Here is a 17,718-nt window from a genome sequence, read left to right on the forward strand (position 1 = left end):
TTGACATCATTTTCAAAGAATTACTACAGGAAAATTACCCTGATATTCTAGAAGCAGAGGGCAAAATAGAAATGGAGAGAATCCACCGATTCCCCCAGAGAAAGAAATCCCAAAAAACCAACCCCTAGGAATATTATAGCCAAGTTCCAGAACTCCCAAGTCAAAGAAAAAATATTACAAGCAGCCAGAAGGACACAGTTCAAATATTGTGGAGCTGCAGTCAGGATCACACAGGACTTAGCAGCAACTACATTGGAAGCTGGTAGGGCTTGGAATACAATATACCGGAAGGCAAAAGAGCTTGAATCCAGCCAAGAATGAACTACCCAGCAAGGCTGAATGTCCTCTTCCAGGGAAAAAGATGGACTTTCAATGAACCAGGGGAATTTCAAAGGTTCCTTTTGGAATGGCCAGAGCTGAACAGAAGGTTTGATCTCCAGATACAGGACTCAGGTGAAGCATGGAGATTGGAGGAGAGGGGGGAAATATGAGGAACTTAATGAGGGTGAACTGCATGTATTCCTGCATAGAAAAATGATACTGATAATATTCATATGAACCTTCTCAGTTAATAGAGCAGGTAGAGAGAGCTTTTATAGTTGCAGCACAGGAGAAAGCTGAATTCGAAAATAAAATATGGTGTAAAAATGGAGTCAATAAAAAAAAGGGATATGGAATGGGAGAAAGAAAAAGGAGAGGGGGAATAGTCCAAGATATTTCATATAAGATTTTTTTTTTATTACAATGAGCTATTGCAATGATATGGAAGGGGGGAGGCAAGGGGGAATGAGGGAACCTTTGCTCTCATCAGAGATGGCTAGGAGAGGAAACAGCATATATACGCAATGGGGTATAGACATCTGGAGTAAGAAGGAGGGGGGAGCAGGGGGAAAGGGTGGGGATGTGAATAAAGGAGGAGAGGATGGACCATGGGGGGAGAGTGGCCAGATATAACACATTTTCTTTCTTACTTCATGCAAGGGGCTGGGATTGGAAGGCCTGCCCAGGACCATAGGGCCAGGTGGATTCTGGGCCTAAGGGGTGGTATGGGGGCTCATGGCCTCTTGGCCCCAGGACCAGGGATCTGTCTGCTGCGCCACTCAGCTACCCTAAAGCAGAGTCAGAGTGAAAGGAGAGAGAGAAAATATAGTACGTGGTAGTGGAGAAATACAAAAGGAGGGAGTTGTGATCAGAAATGGCAAAGGTGGAAAAATATGGAAGTAACTTCTGTGATGGACTTATCATAAAGAATGAGATCCACCCATGACAGAGTTGTTGGTGTTGGAACAAAGACTCAAGCACATTTTTTGTTATTATTATTTGGGGGAGGGTGCAGGGCAAGTGGGGCTGGATGGCCTGCCTGGGGCCATATAACAGGGTGATCTTTGGGTGTCTGGGGCCAGATTTGGACCCAGGTGCTCCTGGCTCAGGGGCCAATGCTCTGTCTCCCACCCAGCCACCCCTACTATCATTACTATTCTATTTTATTTTGGGTCTTTTTTTTCCCTTCTTTTTGGTTTTTGCAGGGCAGTGGGGATCGGGTGGCTTGCATGTCACACGGCTGGGTGATGGTTGGGTTTACGATGCTGGATATGGGCTCGGGTGCTCGTGGCTCCAGGGCTGGTGCTTTGTCCATTGCACCACCTGGCCATACCTACAATTATTACTATTTTTTTAATTTTCATTTTTTTTTCTCTCCCCTTTACTTTTTTCGCCCAAGTAAGTCTATCTATATTCATGGGGGAGGAGGGGTATTTTGTTTACTTGTAAACAAGAATATTTTATTAATGTAAAAAAAAACATTTGTACAAAATGAGAATAAAAAAATAAATTATAAAAAGAAATACAATTCTCAAGAGCCATAAACAACATCAAATTATAATCAATTTATACCACATACTCTTTCAAAGTACACTCAATAGAAATGCAAACCTCATGAGCTAACATAGCATATAAAGTAAAATCATTTCATGATCCATTTATATACAAACCCTTCTAAATAGACACCTTCCATTTGAAGATAAAGTATCAAAGTTAAGCAACATCACTTCATGATCTATTAATGTCCAGGCTACCCTCTAAGCACACTTCCTCCTTCTGTCCCTATAGAAATACAATCCGCATGGACTAATATCATGTAAAGAAAAAATCACTTCAAGTACCATTTGCACACTTAGACACAAATACAGACATACACAGACATGCTCCAATTTTCAATCTGCATTGGCTATCAGTTAAGCATCTTCACTTTCACGATCTTAATCCAAATCCTCTCTCTAAGTATACTTCTTTTAACTATCCTAAGAAAAATAAATCTCAAAAGTTACAAGAACTGTCTTCCTGTATAGGAATGTATCCAGTTTAACGTTATTGACGGATGTATTTTTCCCTTTCCTTTTATCCTTTTATGAATCTCTTGAGTCTTATATTTGAAGATGGAATTTTCTGTTCAGGTCTGGTCTTTTTGTTGATAAACTGAAATTATTCCAAAATATTCAGAGCAGCTCTTTTAGTAGTGGCAAAGAATTGGAAATTGAGGGAATGGCTAAACAAGCTACGGTACGTGAATACTATGGAATATTATGGTTCTATAAGAAACCATAAATGCTTAGACTAGAGAAGCATGGAATGAGTTATAGGATCTGATGCTGAGCAAAGGGAGCAGAACCAAGGTAACAATGTACACATTAACAACAACATTGTGAGATAATCAGCCTTGATGGAAGCAGCTCCTCTCAGCAGTTCAGAGAACTAGGACAACCCTATTAGACCGGCTATGGACAGTCCTAACCCCATCCAAAGGAAGAAAAAGAAATGAAACAAAACCAAAAAAATGTTCAGAATCTGATGAAGACTACATTCACTTTTTAAAAAAATTTCATGTATTTCTTTTCCTTAATCCTAATTCCTCATAATGAAAATGACTAACCTGTAAATATGTTAAGCACAAATATGTATGTACTTTTATTAACCTGTTTGGAAAAGGAGGGTGGAAGGAAATTCTGTATCTTAAAAAAACATAGATATGCATGTGGAAAAAAAAGATGTTTGAAATTCCTCTATTTCCCTGAAAATTTACCTTTCCCCCCTGAAAGAATATGCTGAATTTTGTAGGGTCATTGATTCTTTGCCTTTCTCCTTTCCTCTCTGAAATATTATATTCCAGATCAGATTCTCTGATCATTTACTGTTGAAGCTGATAAGTCTTATGTAATCCTGACTATGGTTCCTTGATAAATAAATTGCTTCTTTTTTGGCTGCTTGCAATATTTTCTTCTTTAGCTGAGAATTTTGAAATTTGGTTATAAAATTTCTTGGAGTTTTCATTCTGGGATCTCTCTAGAGGTGTTTAGTGGATTATTTCAAGGGCTATTTTGTATTCTGGAATATTAGGGTAGTTTTCCATAATTTCCTGAAAGAAGTAGATTAAGTAGATCAATAATTCATATAATATCTCTCCTGGATTTATTTTCCAGGTTGGTTGCTTTTTTCTTGAAGAGGTATTTGACATTTTTTCCTATTTTTTTTTCAGCCTTTTGGTTTTGTTTTGTTGTCTCATACACAGATTTATTAAGTTTCCATTTGTCCAAATCTAATTTTTAGAGTTTTGTTTTCAGGGCAGCTAGGTAGCACAGTGGATAGAGCACCGGCCCTGGATTCAGGAGGACCTGAGTTCAAATCTGACCTCAGACACTTAATAACTGCCTAGCTGTGTGACCTTGGGCAAGTCACTTAATCCCATTGCCTTAAATTAAAAAAAAAATAAAATTTAAAAAGTTTTATTTTCTTCCATAAGCTTTTTTTTAAGGTTTTTTGCAAAGCAATGGGGTTAAGTGGCTTGCCCAAGACCACACAGCTAGGTAGTTATTATGTGTCTGAGGTAGGATTTGAACTCAGTTACTCCTTACTCCAGGGTCGGTGCTCTATCCACTACGCCACCTAGCCACCCCTTCCATAAGCTTTTGTATTTACTTTTAAAGAACTATATTACTTTTTCCAGTTATTTAATCTTAGTTTTTGATGAGTTACATTCTTTTTCCAATTGTTCATACTTTTATGTTTAAAGGAGCTGATTTCTTCAATTTTTCATAATTCTTTTGAATGGCTCTCACTTATCTCCTTCCCCCTTCTTTGTTTTTGAAAATCCTTTTTGAGCTCTTCTAAGAGGTCTTTGTGGATTTAAGGTCAATTTAAAAAACCCAATTTAAAAAACTCCATCACATGTAGGCATTTTGTCACTGTTTTCCTCTTCTGAGATGGTGTTTTTATCATCCCTATCAGGTTTCTGTGGTGCTTTTTGGGGACTTTTTGCTCATTATGATTGATAGCTAAGCTCTATTCCTGGGGCACAGAGAATATAGTTCCCAAGCTTTTTTGTGCTGGGGTCAGGATCTAAACCCTAGCTTATTGCTTGCCTATGGTGCTGCCTAAGTAAACAGTTTATTCCCTCCTTTAGGGTAGGTGGCCCTGGTTTTCCATTTGTCAAGTTGTTGCATATGCAGAGGTTTGTTCCCAGCATTAGAGTAGCCCAATTCAGTCCCATCTGTTGTACCAACATACCCAGGGCTCAGACTTTGTCTTCTGAGCTGGGTATTGGGACCCTCACTGTTGACTTGCTGCACTAAAGACTTACTGATCCAGGAACTGAACTGCGCTGAAACTAAGAGCCTCCGTTGACTTTTCAATTCTCCATTCTACAATGTGCTACACTCCCTTTTATACCTGGAAGAGATAGATCTTTACTGAAGTTCGTCCATGATATCTTGAAGTTAGAACTTGTTTCACTCTTTTTTTTAATGGGACCTATAGAACTTTTGTCCTTATCAATTGAAAGTATTCTCTTTTCACAAGCACAATGTACTTTCACACATCTGTTTCTATATACTACCAGTTTAATCAAAAAAGAATTACTTAACTAAGTCCTAAGTATGTGCATAAACATTTGTGAACTTACTTAAAAACATAGCAATTAGAAATTTTGAAATGAAATACCTATGATAAAGTACAAAATCCTCAAAGAAGGAAAGAAATAAGCATTTATTAAGCTTTGTGCCAGGTCATTGCTAAGCACTTTACAAATATTATTTCATTTGATCCTTACAACAATCCTGGGAAATAGGTTTCTTGTTTCCATTTTACTGATAATTAAATTCAGGAAAATCAAAGTTAAATGACTTTCCCAAGATCATATGCCAAAACAGTTTCTGAGGAGCTAAATTTGAAGTCATGTCTTTCTGACGCTAGCCAAAACTATCAACTGCACAATATAGCTCTCCAAGCAGTAGAATTATCCAAATCCTACATTATATCTAGATTTCAATAACAAGGAAAGTTTAGTCTCAATAGTCTCATCAGGAATTTTACTGTCTATACCACTCTCACATGCTACTCCTAGATTTCAAGAAAATTAAAGTAGTTCAATATCACTAATTTTGAGTTATACCCCTTTGCTTCTAAGGACCTAAATCATTCTAAAAAGTTTCTGGGAAGAATTTCCACAGAACATATACACACAACTGAATTAAGAGTTAAGTTTTTCCTAGATTCCCTTTTTTTCTTTTATTATTTTATTTAATTTTTCAATTAATAATAATTTATCCTTGCTCTAGAAAAACAGGTCAGTGTACTTGGCCTATAAAAGAAAATATAAACATTTCTTTAGCTAGTATATGTCAGTGACAAAAGCCCATGAAACCAAATACTATTGCAGAATTGAACAAATAAAAATGACAAGTTTTTTCTAACAAAAAACTTATTAAGTTTTTAAGTTTAGAAAATGTTTTCCCCATAACTATAAAATAGTGTACAATAATTCCCATTTCAAAGATGAGGAAAAGTGAAAATGAGAAAGGTAAACTAGCTTGTTTAAATATTATGCAATATTATAAAGATAATAAGTGATAAGAGTTAAGATACAAAAAAACCAGTCTTTCCATATCTGTTTCAGAAATCTTTTCCCTAAACATCTTGTTTTATAACTATGTTTTAAGTAATTTCAATAAATTACATCAAGTAAATAAAAAGAACATTCTCCTTCTAGTATTTAATAAAGTAAATTTCAAATACTAATCTTCTACATTCCTTTAAACTTTTTGTGATACTACCAAGTTTCCCTTTCTTGACAAATTAAAATGAAAGTGTTCAGATATATCTTCTTCCAAAGAGATAAAAATTAATCTTTACTACTTATTAAAAAGAAAAGATTCTATGGCACAGTGGATGAAAATCTGCACTAGAAGCCAGAAAGACCTGAGTTCAGGTTCCATAATCTTCAAAAGTTCCCTATGCCATTCAATCACAGGACTAGTCTCGAGTGCATCCTCCTCATTTGACAGAAAATATTTATCCTGGGCAAAGATTAAATTATCCAAATTCCTTTAGTTCTGGACCAAAGGGTTGAAAGAGTTTCCATCCATATTCATATGACAAGAATTCCTTAGAATCTACCAAAAGTCCATCACTATCTGAAACTGCATATTGGGACTAATCTTAACAAAACAATATTTGCATTATCTTACCAACTTAAAAACATAGGTCCTAATGACAAGGCTATGAAATTTATAACACAAATAGTTATTTGATAGGAACTAAGTCACGAGAATAGGAAAATGGAGTAAGGGCGAAGGTAGACATTGTATAAATGGTAAGAGCATGAGAAGAGTGAAGTCTAGTCAGCTAAATTTCAAAGATCTTTAAAAAAAAGAAACCAATCAAGCAAACCAAAAAAAAAAAAAAAACCCTTTCTTATCACAAAGACAAGAAGGTCTCATTAAACATATAAAAACTATCTGAATACCTAATCAACTTCCTGCTCAGCTGAAACTCCAGTCCAAATATCTTTTATGATTTCCTCTCATTTTTCATATTCTAAATATTATACAGGAAGATATGAGAAGCAAGATCAGTAACAGAAAGTATAGGAGAATTGGGGAAGTCTTAATATAAAAAGGTAGTATTTAACCTTAAAGGACAGAAATATAGAGGAATTCAACAGGTGAGGAAGAAAAGAAGACATTTTAATGTGGGGACCAGTACAAAGACAGTCTGGAAAGTGCAATTCAAATCTAAAGGGAAAGAAAATGGACTACTCTGTCAGAGCTGTCTGTGCGGAGAAGGTTATACCAGGCGATAAGCAGTTAGACATGGTTTTTTTTCTTTTTTTAGATTTTTCAAGGCAATGGGGTTAAGTGGCTTGCCCAAGGCCACACGGCTAGGTAATTATTAAGTGTCTGAGGCCGGATTTGAACTTAGGTACTCCTGACTCCAAGGCCGGTGCTCTATTCACTGTGCCACCTAGCCACCCCTTAGACATGTTTTTAATTAATAAACATTTATTATGTACCTAGTATGTGCCAAGTACTTGGTAAGAGTTGAATACATAAAGAAAAAGAAAAGACAGATGGGCAAAGATTGGGGGACTGGAGAGTTTTGAAGATTTTGAATGCCAAACAGACATTTATATTTGATCCTAGAAACAACAGGAAATTTCTGGGGATGGGGGTGAAGGGGCTGAGGCAGGCAGACTTATCAGAAAATGACCACAATAATCCAGGTATGAGGTAATGGGGGGGATGATAATGGAGAGATATAACAAAGGTGAAATCTATCATCTTGGATGGGAGGATGAGAATGAAGCATTGAAGATGACACTGGGAAGATAGTGGTGCTCTCAACATTAATAGGCAAATTTGAAATGGTAGGGTTTAGAAGGAAAGATGATAAAATCAATTTTGTATACACAAATTATTGGATATACAAACATTAAGATGTTAGAAATAAATGTAGATGCTGGAAGTCAGCAGAATACTTAGGGTTGAATAAGTAAATCTGAAAATCATCAGCATAGAGATGACAAGTAAATCCATAAGAACTAATGAGATTACCAAGTGAAATAGTCCAGAGGCAGGAGAGCCCAAAACAGAAGAACCCATGTGAGACAAGGTGAGTACTATGACCTGTATGAAGATCTGGCAAAGGAGACTGTGAAGGAGCAGTCAGATGGGTTGAAGAAAAATCAGAAAGAAGAGTCACAAAAATTTAGAAGAGATTGTCAAGGCAAAGAGATTTACTGACAGTGTCAAAGGTTGAAGAGAGGCCCAGAAAGATGAAAACTGAAAAAAAAGAGGAATTCAATCATTAAATTTGGCAATCAGGAGACCATCAGCAATCCTGGAGAGAGAAGTTTTGGTTGAATGATATGATTGAAAGCTGGATGAAAAGGAATTAAAAAGAGAGTGAGATGAGAAAACATGAAACCTCTATTGAACCTTCTAAAGGAGGTTAGCCAGAAAAGGTAGACTGTGGTCCAGAAGGTGTCAGAGGAAATCAAGTGAGGGTTTTTTGAGGGAGAGGTATGAGTATGTTTGTAGGCAATATATAAACAGGGAGAGGATGAAAGTAAGTGAGGGAATTGGGATGATAGAGGAGACACTCTCTTGAAGGAGATAAGCTAGAATGGAATGAGGGAGGAAATATATGACAGTGTAAGACTTTAAACATTGGGCAAAGAAGTCTAATCTTTACTCAGAAGATAACAAGACTGGGGCGGCTAGGTGGCATAGTGGATAAAGCACCAGCCCTGGAGTCAGGAGGACCTGGGTTCAAATCCGGTCTCAGACACTTAATAATTACCTAGCTGTGTGGCCTTGGGCAAGTCACTTAACCCCATTTGCCTTGCAAAAACCTAAAAAAAAATAAAAATAAAAATAACAAGAAGCTACTTAAAATTTTTCTGAGCAAAAGAATGACTTAACAAAATCTATACTTGGGTAAGAATAAAACTTAAATCTCAATATGAGTATCTCTTACTTTTAATAGGCTGCTAAAAAATATCCCAAGCAAATGACATGTGTGAGAATGATGGTAGCAGAATGGAAAAAGGAGACAGATGGCTTCCTCCAAGACTCAACTTAACTTACCTTCTTGAGGAGACCCTTCTAGGACCATTCTACATCTAGTTCTTTCCCTTCCACTAATGTTGAATACATCTTTTAGATATAATTCTTTGCATGCTGGTATCTCCCTTTAGGATGTAAGCTCCTTAAGGGTAGAGAGTATTTTTAAATTTCTCTTTGTATTCCCAGGTTTGGTATAGTACCTCGCACTTATGGACTTATTCCAGGATCAAAATCCTCTGGTATTTGAAGCCCTTAACTTCCTCTCTAGTCCTAACCTTTCCACCAGTCTTTTTCCTTTCTTTGTGTCTCCAGCACTTAATAAAGAACCTAGCACCTAGTAGACATTTAATAAATATTTATTGACTAGCTAATATGTAAGAAGTACAGCAGAGGATAAATCAACAGAGAAGGCACTGTGATACAATGCAAAAAGTACTATGCAGCTCTCGAATAACCAGTTATTCCCAAAATTTAAAATATGGTAGGGATGAGAGGGAGTAAAGCAAAAACACAAACAGTGATATACAGAGAAACACCTTTAAGGGAAAAGAATAAATATGTTTTGAGGCATTTAAGTTTAGAGTGTTAGCAGGACACCAGTGTGGAACTAGGACATCAGTGTAGGATGTACTTTTTTTTTTAGGTTTTTTTTTCCAAGGCAAATGGGGTTAAGTGGCTTGCCCAAGGCCACACGGCTAGGTAATTATTAAGTGTCTGAGATCAGATTTGAACCCAGGTCCTCCTGACTCCAAGGCTGGTGCTTTATCCACTATGCCACCTAGCTGCCCCATAGGATGCACTTCTTGGAGCTCAGAGAAAAAAAAATCTAGGAAACTAGAAAAGTAGATTTTGAAGTCACCTGTATAAAGGTGGTAGTTAAAGCTGAAACTTCAAAGTGAGTGAAATTAGATGGCCAAGAGAACCTACAGAAAATAGTGGACCAAGGACAACTGTAGTAAAATATCTACATAAATGGATCAGGAAAAAGATGAAGAACCAACAAAGGAGATTGAGAAGCCAGTTATAGACAGAATGAAAACAGTAGATTATGATAATCCTGATAAGAAAGGATAGAGGAGTCATATAAGGAAGGGTCAACAGCATCAAAAGGCTAAGAGGTCATGGAGGATAAGGACCAAAAACAGCCTACTAGATTTAATAAACTGACCAATAGGGACCTGAAATGGAGATTACCACAGAGCCTGGCACATAGAAATCATTTAATAAATGATTTTTGCCTGGATTCTAATTTCTGTAAAATAGCAGAAATGGAAGTCTGATCATAAGAAGATAAGGAATAAGTAAGAACTGTGGAAGAAAAGGCATAGAAACCACTTTTTCTTTTCTTTTTTTCACCAGAACTATGATTTTGCTAGTATACAAAGCCTTACCTCCCAGAAAATTCAGCAAGCAACTGACAACTTAAAGAGTCTTAGGGAACTGCCTGGAGTACTACAAGGTTAAATATGTCGCAAAGCTTAAGTTCACAGCTTTCTATCCACAGTACTATACTATCTTATATAGAGAAACTTATCTTCTTGAACAGATAATGAAGCAGAGAAATCTTCAACAATAGAAAAGCAAACTAAGAAGTTTATACAATGGTCTCAGTCTTCTCAGTGAGGAGGCCATCTACTATGTGTATAGAGAGTGGAAGCAAGATGTAAGAGGAAAAGGTCTGGAACAGTCACTCTGTGAAATGAGAAAGAGTCAAGAAGTTGCTGGCTCTTCCCTTTCCCTCACCCCGTTCCCATATCCAATCAGTTGCCAAGCCCTGTTGATTTCATCTCCATGAAATCTAAGTTGTCCCTTCTTCTCCACTCCCACCGCAACCATCCTAGTCCAGATCTTCCTAACTATTCTTCTACTTATAATGTTAACCTTTTCCAAAGTGTTCCTCCAAACAACACTGTCTTTGTTACTCTACTCATGAGTTCAATGGTTCCTTATTGACTACAAAATAATTACAAACTCTGGCAATTCTAAACTGTCCACAATCAGACATCAACCTCCCTTCCACAGAGGGTCTTATATTAAACTACCTTACCTCATGTTTCTTTTTTTTTGTTATATACTTTATATCATAGACTTAAGATCCCTCTGCTCCACTCTAGTTTTCATTTTGCTTTCTTCTGCCCACCCTGCTCAAAATGGACTCCCTTGCACCATCTTCTTTTTATTTATTTATTTTTGAATTTTACAACTTTTCCCCCTAATCTCACTTCCCCCCCCACAGAAGGCAATCTGATAGTCTTTACATTGTTTCCTTGCTATATACTGATCTAAATTGAATGTATTGAGAGAGAAATCATATCCCCCCTAAGGAAAAAAAAATAAAACATAGGGGATAGCAAAATTACACAATAAGATTCTTTCTCTGGATACAGATGGTATTCTCCATCACAGATATCCCAAAACTGTCTGATTGTTGCACTGATGGAATGACAAGTCCATTAACATTGACTATCAACCCCATGTAGCTATTATGATGTAAAATGTTCTTCTGGTTCTGCTGAGCTTGCTCAGCATCAATTCACCTTGCACCAACTTCTTCAGGTGAATTTTCTTTCTTTCTTAAAGGTCCATCTGAATTGCTATGTTCTCCATGAAGTCATATCCATTTTGTTCAGTCAAGTTTATCAAGCATAAATTACTTACTATGTGCTTGGCACTGTGCTAAATACTAGGGATACATAGAATAGAGTCCCTGCCCTCAAAGAACTCACAATCTAACAACTCTGTACATAAATATATACATAAAGAAGGTAAATTGGAGATTATCTTAAAGAGGCAATGGCGGGGGGGGGGGGGGGGGAGGAGTGGGAAAGAAGCAGCAAGGAAAAATATCAGGTGAGGTCTCCAGAGAAAGTAGAATTTGAGCTGAATCTTTAAGAAAGCCAGGGGAGTTAGGAGGAAGAAAGAGAAAGAACATTCAAGGCATGAAAACAGCTGAGGAAAAGGCATCAAATTTTCTGTGTGTTATATGTGAGGAAAAGCAAAAAGGGTTCTAAGGCTGAATTGTAAAATAGAGAAGAATGAAATATAAAGACACTGGAGAGGTAGAAAGGTTTGATTGTAAAAGGTTTTGAAAGCTAAAGAAAGCATTTTATACTAGATCCTGGAGGTCATTGTGAGTTTCTGGCATGATTTGTGGATTAAGAGATGAGGATGGGGGCGGCTAGGTGGCTTAGTGGATAAAGCACCGGCCTTGGAGTCAGGAGTACCTGGGTTCAAATCCAGTCTCAGACACTTAATAATTACCTAGCTGTGTGGCCTTGGGCAAGCCACTTAACCCTGTTTGCCTTGCAAAAACCTTAAAAAAAAAACAAAAAAAACAAAAAAAAAGAGATGAGGATGGACTGGAGTAGTGAAAGACTCGTGGCAGGTAGACTTCAAAAGGCAAATGTAAGTCCAGAAACAAAATGAAGAGGTTCAAGTACCAGAGACAGGGAACATCAAGGGAGAGCAAAAGAAATATGCTAGATGTTGCAAAGACAGAAACAGCAAAACTTGACATGAGATAAGATATGTGAGGTGAGTGAGGATCTAAGAATGACAACTAGGCTTCCATTATATGTAACTGGAAGGATAGTGGTGTGGAAGTTAGGAAGAAGATGGCTTTTGGTGTAAGATAATGACTTCTAGTTTTGGACAGGTTGTATTTATGATTTCTATCTATTTCTATTTCATTTGTCTAATAGGTAATTGGTGGTTCTAGACAAGAGATGAACAGAAAGAGATGAAGGCTTGATCAATGAATGATTGAAGAATTATCTGGATAAGGATGATAACTGAACCCTAAGGGAGCTGATGAAATAACCAAGGGAGAAAGCATAGAATAAGAGAAGGGGGGCCCTGGGGGACACTCACAGTGAGTTGGTATGACCAACAGGAAAATTTAACCCTCCCCCAAAAAAAGAAAAGAAAGAAACCCTGAAGTGTGGTCAGACAGGTAGAACCTGGAAGACCAGGAAAGTAGTGTCATGAAAACCTACACAAAGTAAAATAGAATAAAACCTTTGGATGATGGACTTAGGAGATCTAGGTTCAATTCCAGGATCTACTCCTAAATATTTGTTTGAACTTCAAGTTATTAACCTCTCTGGGCCCCAGTTTGATCATGTGTAAAATGAAGAGGTTGGGCTAAATGATCTATAAGGTCTTTTTCTAGATCTAAATAGATGTTATTTCTGTAAATTGCAGAACATTTTATACTTTCTCACTGACTGGGGTTAAAATAAAGGCAAATATTAGATAGTTTTGAAGTCTACAAAGCAGTTCCTTAAAGTCATTTTATGAAAAAGACATATTTTTCATTATCCCATCTTATAAGTAAGGAAACTGAGGTTCAGATATTAAGTGATTTGTTCAAAATCACACAAGTAGAGGTGGAAGAATATAAGGCTGTGGTCAGAGTGAGATCTCAAAGTTGTAGGTTTGGGAAATGGTAAGGTCTTTGATATCACCAATATGGTCAATAAAACAGACAAAAAGGATATAGACAAGCTGAATTGAGGAGAATAAGACTGAGTATTTTGGAGATAACAACTTTCTTTCTGATGACAACTTAGAATTCTACAGATTGTGTTGCCTCCATTTGTTTTTTCACACAAGTCCTGATAGTTTATATAATTTAGTTATGAATTCAAACAAAGCAGTATGCTTCAATATATTGAACAAAAATAAATTAATGGCCTCACTACTGAACAGGCTCAACTTCAAGGTTTTCTTTCCCACCTTCCAGGAAGTTCTTTACTCTCCCCAAAATTTGAACTTCTAAGTGAATTCATAAAGAAAAGTTTTATGAAATGATACTGATTTGGGGCAGCTAGGTGGCGCAGTGGATAAAGCACTGGCCCTGGAGTCAGGAGGACCTGAATTCAAATATGACCTCAGACTCTTAATAACTGCCTAGCTGTGTGGCCTTGGGCAAGTCACTTAACCCCATTGCCTTAAATTAAAAAGAGAGAGAGAAAAGAGAGGAAGGAGAGAAAATGATACTGATTCTTTTGAAAATAACAAAAGGAAACTAAATAGATAAAATAACATAGAGAACACTTTGCTGTCTTCTTACATCTTATTCTCTCCCCCCTGTTTTGTTCCAATGATACTGGTTTCCTTGCCATTTCTTGAATAAGAGTTAGGGTTAGGTCCGTTTCTCAAGTAGGGCATTTTCACTTGCTTCCCCACATGTATGGAATGGTCCTCTGCATCTCCCACTTCTTAGCTTCCTGTAAGTCCCAGTTTACATCCCACAATCTATAGCAAGTCTTTCCCAAATCTTCTTTTAATTTTGCCCCTGCCCTCTGTTTACTATTTCTTATATAGCTATTTGTATATAACTATATACGAGTGTATACTATACAAATATTTGTATATAACTATATACTTTTGTATATAGTTATTTGCATGTTGTCTCCTCTATTTAGATTTGGAATTCCCTGAGGGCAGCAACTATCAGCCTTTCTTCAAATCTCCAAGGTTTAGCAGTGCCTAATATGTGCCAGGCACTTAATGCTTATTGACTGACATGCAAAAGACTTTAAATTTAAGTGCAAAACTACTATCATTTATCTTTTCCACCCAATACATTTAATATAATGTGCATAAAATGGAGACTTAACAATCTTTGTTGAATTAATTTGCAGTGAGCAAAACATTTTTGGTTGACAATCAATTTACTGATAAATGATATCATATATCAAGGAAAGTCTCATTTTCTACTAAACATTTACTGAAAGCAATATTTCTCAATCTTCTCTAAGGTAAAAAAAAAAATCCAAATTCAGAGTCCTGAAATCTTCTGCACATATTTCTCAGAGATACTTATACATATTGTACTAACAAATAGTAAACTTTTACTTAGGAGAAAAGGGATTTTTAAAAAACAGATTATTCCTTTTGCTGAGCATGGGGATACCAAGAGCTATATACTATGTGATACTTGATAGCCATAGAAAACATGTATTTACATTGGGAACTTCAGAAGGCACTTTGAAAAAAAAACTATTGCTAATAGTAAAAGTTTATCATAATAGAGAAAAAAAAAACTCTTTTTAGAGCCAAGAACTAAATTCATGTCCCACCTCTGACATTCTATGAGACCAAGGGCTCTTAGAACTTTAAAGGGATTTGATCTTCTGGGAGTTTCCTATATACCAATGAAATAACTAGTCTGGTCCTTTCCCCTTACTGTTATTAGTACCAATACAATTCCTGGAGAGATATCCTATCCTGGAGAGATAACTATCACAAGGATTCCTGTCCCTTAAAAACTACAAGAGCATGCATGATCCCTGCAATTTAGTCCTTTGCTTCTAGCTCCTATGAACCTACAATACTGTCAAGATATAGAAAGAGCTGATAGGTAATTGTACCTATCCAGCTATTTTCTTCAAAAAGAAAAAAATGTCCTGCTTTATATAAAAATTCACAGATTTCAAATAAGGCCCAGAAAAGTTACTTGTAAGAATCAAAGTCACACACATTTGAGTTCACCCATAACGGTCATGTGAGAATATTCATGCCAAAGCAAATAAATGCAAAGAAGCACATAAGGCAAGCACATGAAATGTTTCAAAGAATTATCAAAGTAAAAGTCAAAGCTATGCAGCATTAAAGTTGATAGCTAAGAAAGAGCTATGTGAAGTCATTAGGAGATAGAAATGGTTTAACATAAGTCAAACATCATAGTCTTGACGGTGGGATTCAGGCTACAATTACTGGGAAGAATTAGTTCTTTTAAGGCATATTAGACTTGCTTTCAAAAAGACATTTACGCCAGTCAGAAAATGCTTTTTAAATAAAGTTCCAGAAATTCAAGAGTTATTTTTCAAGATACATTATATTCCAATCTTTAGATTTTGATATAAATCCTGATAGGGTTGCTGAGAATGTAGAAATACAAGTGTTTCCCAGATAGATGTAGGGCAATAATTTCCTTTCATCACAGCAGAGGCACTGCTTGATAGTCAGCCTGGCTCTCCTCCTCCTCCTCTTTTCTTGCACACTGAAATTCTTAAATAGCTTAGGAAGTCACAGTTGGCATAATCATTCCTAGTTTTTTTTTAATGACTTTTATGTCTATGCTCAAATTTGATTTCTTTTATTACACCTGGGAAAACATTTATCAACTGAAAATTAAAACATTTTTTAATATTTTACTTAGAGTAAAATTTCACTTTTTGATCAACTGATCAATATATGTATTAAGAAAGTATAGAAGAATGTGGGAAAACAACCAATCCATGTACACATTTCCTGGTTTCCCATCCCTGGAGGATGAACTAATTTCTGTCTAAACTCAAGGAATAAAGTTTGTTTTTTTTTTAAATAGTGGTACCTAGGCAAACCAGTGCTATAATCTATTCTAGTCTAGTTGTAACCCGGTTTGTTCAGACAAGGATACAGTAGAGTCTACCCAGTTGAGTCTGACAGTCATCACTTCTTCCCCCTTTCTCCTCACCTCCTCTTCTGCCCAGGACCAACCTGATGTGAACTAACTTTCTTAGGCTGAAAGGAAGTAGGCAACTTACTAATCTTTGGTGTAAAATTCAGCCCCATCAATCGATGATCACTACTAATTCGCGCAATGAACAATCAGAAATGATGCGCTGATCTTAAAAACAAAAATTAGAAGGCTTACCAAATAGTTTCCTCAAAACTCTTGTGAAGCACTCACTGTATGAGAACCATATTAGAGATGAAGAAAACAAGGTTCAATGAAGCTAAAAGATCTAAGCAGCCACACACCTCGTAGTATGTACAGAGAAGGAATTCTAAACCGGGATTTCTTGGTGCAAGACACATAATGCTTCCTTGGATGCCGGTAATGCCAAATCAAAAAGCTGCCTATGTACTCATCAGGACCAAGAATCCGATCTCTGACTGAACAAGCGAGGAGGGACGCCGCTTAAAAGTGACTGATTCCCCTAGGATACTTCGGAAGTTGGCGGGAGAGCGCGGGGCTGGGCCCCGCGCCCGGGCGGCCGGGCTCCGGGGGAGGACGAGCGGCCCGCGGCGCGCAGGTGTGCCTGGCACGGCCGGGCTCCAGGGCGGGTGGGTCTGGGTGGCACTGATCGTGATCGGCACTTCTTTCCGGGCCAAGCGGGCGCCCTAAGCCCGGGCGCAGGGGGTGCGCGGGGGTCGGGTTGGGGACCCTCTCCCCAGCCCTCAGGGCAGCCGGAGGCGCCGGTGACGTCTGCACAGCGTGCAGGGGCGCCCGCGGGGCTCTGGCTCCGGGGGCCGGGCCGGGCACGCCGGAGGCCTCCCCGCGCAGGCCCGGGGCCCGGGGCCCGGGGGTCCAGCCCGGCACTTCCGCCCCTCCCGGGGGGCGGGGGGTGGGGGGCCGAGGCGGCCTAGGTGCGCCCCGCGGGGCCGGGAGGGGCCCCGGCTTTGTTCGGGGAGGGGGAGGGGACACTTACCGCCCACACTGAGGAGCAGGAGCAGGAGCAGGAGCCGCGCCGCCCTCCAGCCCGGGGGCTCCTTTGTGCTCCCGCGGGGGGCCATGGCCGAGGCCGCCGCCGAGCCCCCGGCTGCGCCCTCCCTGCACACGCCGCGGCGGGGGAGGGGAGGAGAGGGGAGCCGGGGCCGGGGCCGGGGCCGGAGCCGGAGCCGGACCGGAGCCCGAGCCCGAGCCCGAGCCCGGGCCCGAGCCCGAGCCGGAGCCGGAGCCGGAGCCGGAGCCGGACCGGAGCCCGAGCCGGACCGGAGCCGGAGCCGGAGCCCGAGCCCGAGCCGGAGCCGGAGCCCGAGCCGGAGCCCGACCCGGAGCCGGAGCCGGAGCCCGACCCGGAGCCGGAGCCCGAGCCGGAGCCCGAGC

General features: G+C 38.8%; 1 protein-coding gene across 2 annotated transcripts in view; it reads right to left on the minus strand.

The window, feature by feature from the left end:
- LRP12 (LDL receptor related protein 12) overlaps positions 1-17,431 on the minus strand; it is a 138,410-nt gene extending 120,979 nt beyond the window's left edge. For both annotated transcript variants that reach the window (XM_074200940.1, XM_074200939.1), the window contains exon 1: positions 17,321-17,431. In XM_074200940.1, coding sequence (XP_074057041.1) covers positions 17,321-17,405 — 85 coding nt within the window. In that variant the 5' untranslated portion in view covers positions 17,406-17,431. The remainder of the gene's footprint in view (positions 1-17,320) is intronic.
- Positions 17,432-17,718: the final 287 nt, after the last annotated feature.

This window comes from Macrotis lagotis, chromosome X (genome assembly GCF_037893015.1).
Source record: "Macrotis lagotis isolate mMagLag1 chromosome X, bilby.v1.9.chrom.fasta, whole genome shotgun sequence".
In the NCBI taxonomy this organism is placed as follows: domain Eukaryota; kingdom Metazoa; phylum Chordata; class Mammalia; order Peramelemorphia; family Peramelidae; genus Macrotis; species Macrotis lagotis.